General features: G+C 27.3%; 2 protein-coding genes across 2 annotated transcripts; both read left to right on the top strand.

Moving 5' to 3' along the window:
• Positions 1–1413: 1413 nt before the first annotated feature.
• Positions 1414–2433, top strand: LOC113847942 (solute carrier family 25 member 44-like). The gene has a single exon (XM_027477277.1). The coding sequence runs from the start codon at positions 1414–1416 to the stop codon at positions 2419–2421; it is 1008 nt and encodes a 335-aa protein (XP_027333078.1). The 3' UTR covers positions 2422–2433.
• A 2472-nt stretch (positions 2434–4905) lies between these two features.
• LOC113846341 (17.9 kDa class II heat shock protein-like) lies at positions 4906–6841 on the top strand. The gene has a single exon (XM_027474475.1). It carries the CDS (start codon positions 5386–5388, stop codon positions 5860–5862), a length of 477 nt encoding a protein of 158 aa, XP_027330276.1. The 5' UTR covers positions 4906–5385; the 3' UTR covers positions 5863–6841.
• The last annotated feature ends 879 nt before the right edge of the window (positions 6842–7720 follow it).

Here is a 7720-nt window from a genome sequence, read left to right as displayed (position 1 = left end):
AGTTTTATTTAGAAGAAATAAATATATAATTCATTAAAAATATATTTATTTTTCAAAAAACAATTATTACTTTTTTTGACAGTTAATTTTAAATACAAGATAATAAATTATATTTTATTTAATTTTTTAATCTAAAATCTTATTATCGAGTTTAAGAACTTAAAAATAACATTTTTATTAAAATAATGTTATTAAAATTTTTATTCTGATGTAATAATTATATTTTTTAAATAAAATTTATTACTTTTACATAATTCAACTTAAATCTAAAATTAAAGCTAATGAAATTAATATTTTATTCACACCTTAAATATACAAATACTGTTTTACAAATCAAACAAAAAATTGTAACTCTTATATTTCATAATCAAACACAATTTTTTTTACCAAAATAAAAAACTTTTTAAAAATCTTATAAAAATATGTACAACTTAAAAGTATAATAAAATATAAAACTTAATTAAACATTTATATAATAATTTTTTATATAAATACTTATGACATGAAATTAATAATATAATTTATTAAAATAAATTAAAAATTAAATACTATATTAAAAAATTTTAATCAATCAAATTTTATATTATAAATAAGAGTAGTTTATGAGAAAGAAAACAAATTCACTAGAACTACTCTCTAGCTATCACACTTTGCCACCATTACTTTTTAAAATTAAAATTATTTAAAAATACTTTGTTAATTATAATACATCTCGTTGTAGTAATTTTAATTTTCAATGAATTATTCAACAAATTAATTACTCAGATGTTCCCTTTGTTTAAAATTTATATTTTCAAGTAATAATAACTTTTCTAAAAAGTTAATACTCATTTTATTTTTTAAATCACATTATTAATCCTATTTATTTTTTTAATCTTTTTTATTAATAAAATTAGACTTTTTTTTAATATTTTATGATAAAAAATAATATTTTTTTCATAATAAAAAATGTTAAACAATAAATATTTCTAATTTTTAACACCCATGTTTTCTTAGTAGTAATACTGATAATATATTTTTATTAAATTAAATATATTATTAGTATTTATTAATATTACTACATTTATTTTTTATTTTTAATATATAGATAAATATCAGACATCAATAAGAATAATAAAAATTATATTTAAAATTTTATGATCTATAAAATAAAAAATAATAAATATTTTAAAAAACTAAAATGAAATTTAACAATACTATTCATATTATTAACAAAGATCCAAAGTAAAAAAATGTTTTATCCGTTTAGAATGAAAAGACCAAATAGAAACAGACACGTGTCGAATTCACATTCATCATCCCGCGTGTCTTCTATTTCTCTCTCCTTCTTCTCCTTCCTTTATTAACCATCTCCAACACTCACACCCGTCCCAGCTTCGCTTTCCCTTTCTGCGCGTATCTCTCTCTTTCAACATGATTTCGAGTCCAACCGAAGAAGATTCAGCTTCAGCAACGTCAATCTCAGAGGCCCAATTGCATGCCCCAGAAGACATAAATTGGCACATGCTCGACAAATCAAAGTTCTTCTTCCTCGGAGCAACCTTATTCTCCGCTCTATCAGCAGCTCTCTACCCCGTTGTCGTGTTGAAGACGCGTCAGCAAGTCTCCTCAGCAAAAATCTCTTGCCGAAACATGTCCTCTGCTATCATGCGCTACGAGGGTTTCCGAGGTTTCTACAGAGGTTTTGGCACTTCCTTAATTGGAACAATTCCCGCACGTGCGCTTTACATGTCAGCACTCGAAGTCACCAAAACCAACGTTGGCACCGCCACCGTTCGTTTGGGTTTCTCCGACGCCTCTGCCACTGCCATAGCTAATGCCGCTGGTGGGGTCGCTTCTGCCATGGCTGCGCAACTGGTGTGGACCCCAGTTGATGTCGTCAGCCAAAGACTCATGGTTCAAGGAACCAACAAAAACAACGTTGCACACGGTCTTCATTATAGAAACGGTTTCGATGCTTTCAAGAAAATTTTGTGCGTTGATGGGCTAAGAGGGTTTTATAGGGGGTTTGGGGTGTCCATTGTGACTTACGCGCCTTCTAACGCGGCTTGGTGGGCTTCGTATTCGATGGTGCATAGGGTCATTTGGGGTGGTTTTGGGTGTTGCGTGGGTGATGATTACAAGGTAAATTTGGGTGTGCAAGGGTTGAGTGCGGTTATGGCGAGTGGGGTTTCAGCAATTGTGACTATGCCACTTGATACTATTAAGACGAGGTTGCAAGTGTTGGATTCGGTCGAGAATGGACGAAAGAGGCCAATGACTTTTGTGCAAACGGTTAAGAATTTGGTGGGGGAAGGTGGAATTTTGGGTTGTTACAGAGGATTGGGACCAAGGTGGGCTTCAATGTCTCTGTCTGCAGCCACCATGGTTACTACCTACGAGTTCTTGAAACGCATGTCTGCTAAGAATCTAGACAGTTAAATGCGTAATGAGTAAATTACTCAAGATAATTTCGGAATCAAGATGTATTTTTTGGTGAATTTTAAAATATATATTATTGGCGTTTCGTTCTTTTAATTTTTTAATATTTATTCAGTTTTAAAAATAAAATATATGAAAAATAATGTATTATAACATACAAAATAGTAATAATTGGAATTGTTATGATAAAGTAGTTAAAATAAACTGATATTTTATTGTAAATAAATATCGTTAATGTATAGTTATTATGTGCATAATAACGTATCAATCTTCATCTTATAAGGATTATATTTAGAGAAACAAGCTTTAACGATTAGTTGTGTAATTAATGTTTGACAATTTTTTTGACGCAGAAGAAATTAAGTGTGGAAATTAATGTTTGGTGGGTTTTAAATATAAAGTCATTAATGTCTAAAGATAATATACTTACATCTCATCGTGGAAATAAAAGAAAACAACAAAATATGATCGTGATTCTTTTCTGAAAACTCCTAAAATTAAATATAATTTTAAAAATTCTAAAAAAAAAGAATGACGTATTTCAGATTTTACTCTCTGAAGAAAATTAACTCATCAAAGTTAAGATTGTATAATAGGCTACCCCATTGGCGGTGAGATAAAAACAAAACTTGTTTTTCTGTTTTAAATTTAGGAAAGAAAAGAGCTATCATTTTCATTTTTGCTTTTTAAGATATGTCTTTGAGAGTTGCGAGGAGACCACCGAAGGCTCTGTGTAAATTAATATTTTAGAAGTGCATGTTTTCGCATCCCCTCTAGCATTGGGAATTTAATAATTAACAGTGATCTGATAGATAAAGATAATTTTAGTACGTGAACACTACTTGCCTCCGAATAAAATATTATTTTAATCTATAAAATAATGTAGGATTTGTCAAGTTGATATTTAACATTGTTACCCTTACTATTGTATGTTATTTTCAAATTAACAGTTATTAATATCTTAAAAATTAAATAATATTTATATTTTTAAATAAATTATTAATTTTACTATTTATTAATATAAAATTAACGGTATATAAAAAGGCATAAAATATCTTTTCAAATTACAAGTTATTATAAAAATTATCTTTAAAATTACATAAAAGAATTATAAAATTATTTATAAGAACATTTTATAATTAAATATCACATAAAATATCATTTAAAAATTATTTAATTATGTTATTATCTATTCCAATATAGCTTTAATCTTAATAAAGATCGGTTTTATATATTTAGAAAACTAAAATAATATTTTAGTCTCTATTGTGAAAGATACAAGAAGAACTATTTTATTCCTTATCAATTGGGATTAATTTATTTTGAGTAAATAATTTGATAAATTAACGTAAAATAAAAATAATGTTAAGAACAAACCAAGATTAATATAAACGAACTTTAAAAAAAAATAGAAATAAATTATTTTAAAAATGATTTTGTTGGGCATTGTTAAAGGGTAGACGTACTGACACTGAGACTCCTTATCTGTGGGTGAGGCTCCAAGTTCAGCAAACCAAGAGCACAATACAAGGGGTACCAAGAACAGTGCTGCAGCCTGCAGAGTATCCCACGCTCATGGGACCATCGTTACCATAAATAACTCATTCTTTTCCACATTAGTTCTCATTTAATATTAATATACATGTTTTCAAATATAATTTTATTAAAAGTGTTTAAATTTTTTAATATAATTAGGTGACAGATAATTATAAAATTATATGTAAAACTGAGAGAGTAATAATAGATCATCAGCAAAAAGGAAATAGAAAAAAAAAACATGGGTAGTTTGTTTTTAAAATAGAAGCCGTATTTTATATAATTTAATCTTTAAATTAAGTTTCGGTATCCTTCCCTCACAAAGTTTAAATATATAAGGATGAAATATAAAAAAGAATAACATATTTAAAGACCAAATTTTAAAAAATTATCCAAAGTAAAACTTTATTATAAAATAATTGAGTTAATGATCAGTGTGAATGTACTTGTTGGTGGTCCAAGACTAACAGGTCCAAACAAGATGATATGGAGTTCAGATGCATTTGAACGAATTTCCATTTCGTCCACAGTTAGCATTAATAATAAATTATTGGTCGACTGAATCAAATATATTCGTTAAAAATAAAAAATATTAGTTAATCAAATAAGCATTTTATAATTAATATTTTATATTTTCAGTAAACACGATTTTATAATTTATTGATAAACATACACATATTCTTACAATACTTTCTGCAATTCAATTTTTTTAAGTTGCATTTTTAATCTTTATATATAGCTCGAACGTGACTTTAGTATATGTAATTGTAATTATTTATTAAATTATTAATAATTAATAAAATATAATAACATATAATATATTGTTGATTTATAGAAATTTACTAAAAATATATTAAATAATTAAATAAAATTATTTATTATATTTTATTTAATATTTTTATTTAAATATTATATATGTTATTAATTTATATCTATTAATAATATATCATGGTTTTATCATATTATTGTTAATTATAAATAAATTTTTAATATAAAGACATAATTAAAACAAATAAAAAACTTAAACATGAACAATTAAAATTACATATAAGTTAAAATATAAAAAAATACGATTAATTTTTTGTATCTCTCTCTTTAAACTATTAATTTGTCGAAACAGGATATTTTCAAATTTTAGAAATTTTAAAATATGGCTAAGATTCCTTTTTGCTTGCCTGTTAACAAGAAGATTCTGGACGTTTGTAGAAGAAGGATAGGAAGCTTTAGAAGGCGCGTGTAATGGAACCTGCTGGAGGTGGAACAGCATATCGATAGTTTTCTCCAGAAACTTCCACTTCTTTCCAGAACTATCTATGTCCCCCATTTAAATACCCATTCCCACCCCTTCCACCTACACAAGAACATCCTCAAAACAGAATCCAAGTGCAAACAAAGGCTACTTTGAGCAATTTTGATTATTCCGAAGTCATGGATTTCAGGGTGGTGGGTTTGGAGTCTCCGTTGTTTCACGCGCTGCAGCATGTGATGGACTTTCCAGACGACGCTGCAGGGGACAAAACACACAATGCTCCGACCAGAACATACGTCAGAGATGCGAAGGCGATGGCTACAACCCCTGCGGATGTGAAGGAGTCTCCGAATTCTTACGTGTTCGTGATCGACATGCCGGGTTTGAAATCAGAGGACATAAAGGTTCAGTTGGAAGATGACAATGTGCTTCTCATAAACGGAGAGAGGAAGAGAGAGGAAGAGAGAGAAGGTTCCAAGTATTTGAGAATGGAAAGAAGGGTTGGCAAATTCATGCGCAAGTTCGTGCTCCCTGACAATGCTAACACTGATGCTATTTCTGCTGTGTGCCAAGACGGGGTTCTCAGTGTCACTGTTCAGAAGTTGCCTCCTCCTCAACCTAAGAAACCAAAAACTATTGAGGTTAAGGTTGCTTGAGCTTGAAGAACTAAATATGAGTTTGGGAGTGGTGCCATAAGGTTTTTCTGGTTTGGTTGTGTTCTTTTTGCAATGATTTTGTTGCTTTGTAGTGGTTTGTGAAATTATTATAAATAATGTAATGATATATTAGTCACTGATGAAAATGTTTTGATTCTTAATTGCTCTGCTTTCTAATTTCTATCCAATTTTGTTACAATTTGTAGTTCATTCTGTGTTTCTTCCAGAGAAACCCGTAAATAACACATCATTTGAAGCCTGCCGTGGATATGATGGAACTAGGAATTAGAGACAACATAGTTTAGTTATACTTGGTATTTTAGACTGACGGATTGTGATTGTTCGTAAACACGCACAAAAAAATTAAAATAAAATTGTTTATACAGGTGAAACTGGCAAACTGCTGTAACACATGAATTTTCAATGTTCCAAGAGAAATTTGATAATCACCTTATAGAGGTTGGTCTCAGCGTGGGTTACCATTTAAAATTTTTCCTAGTAGTGTTTAGGAGTTTTAAACTTGTTTATATGCGTACCACTTTAGATTAACCGAGCAAATAATAGTGTCCAAGGAGCAAGTTCTCTGTCTCCTCAAATTTCTTTGTTAAGAGGGTACTATAGAACTCCCCTTCAGAGCAGCACCTGCTCCCAATTCATATAAATACACAGCATTCCATTAATACGTTTTGAAGGTAGTTCTATTCCACATAAGGAAAATCTTTGATGAGTAAATAAAATTATACATTTACAATACTTTTATATTTTTAGTGAACTTTTTAAACGTTTGTATCAATTGAAGATAAAAGTACGTAAAAAAATGGAATAAAGTTAAAGTGTATTTATTTTAAATCTCATCTTTCCTTTGAACATTTTACAGATCCACCCCTAAATGAAAGAACTTGATTATTGCAATTGAAAAAGTCTAATAACTAAATTGTAGTAAATTAGAATTTGAAAGACAAAATATATGCATTAGTAATAATAGCCAAAAAAAAAAAAAAACAATTGAAGTAAAAATATTTATAATATAGAATGTTAATATAAGAGTTTGCAAAATCGAACAAATTGGTTAGATTCGTCTTAATATATCCTTAAAATATAAGATTTGGGTTATTAAATTTAAGGTTTGAAAAATAAAAAATTGATTAAATATATTTTAAATTTTTATAAAATTATCAAAATTCATTCTTAAATTTCTCTCTCTCTCTCTCTCTCTCTCTCTCTATATATATATATATATATATAAATATATACATATATACATATATATATATATAATTTTAATCCTTAATTAATATAAAATATTTAAAATTAGTTGTTATTCAATTTTTGTTAACGGCTGATTTAACTAACAAAATTTTACATCATATTCTAATTCACTTCTAATTTTTGTAAAATTATTAAAGTTCACTTTTACTCTTTATAAAATATTTGTTCTATTTTACTCTCTACTTAATTTAAACCTAAAATATTTATTTATATACTTTATTTCAAAATTAATTTTTTAATTTTAAACACATTTTAAAGATATAATTATACAAAAAATGTAAAAAAAATAAATAATACCTTCATTAAATATTATAATTTCCCTTATTAATTGGTTGAGTTACGTAATTTTTCTCAATTTAAAAAATATCAAATAGAAGTATTAATTGACAAATTTTGAGTGTTATCGACTAAAGATCTACGCGAGATAGAAGTAAAGTCTAATATGAAGCTTGAATCGACCTAAGGTACATTATCCTTTTAATTAAGAAAAAATAGGGTTAAGGATAATATTTTATTAAAAAATATATTTATTATAATGTTATAATTTAAATGTAATAAATATACAATTTTTTAATAAAATTTATTTACT

This window comes from Abrus precatorius, unplaced genomic scaffold (assembly GCF_003935025.1).
Source record: "Abrus precatorius isolate BTA unplaced genomic scaffold, Abrus_2018 Scaffold8, whole genome shotgun sequence".
In the NCBI taxonomy this organism is placed as follows: Eukaryota; Viridiplantae; Streptophyta; class Magnoliopsida; order Fabales; family Fabaceae; genus Abrus; species Abrus precatorius.
The sequence above is the reverse complement of the archived record's forward strand: the minus strand, read 5'-3'. Positions and strand labels throughout refer to the sequence as shown.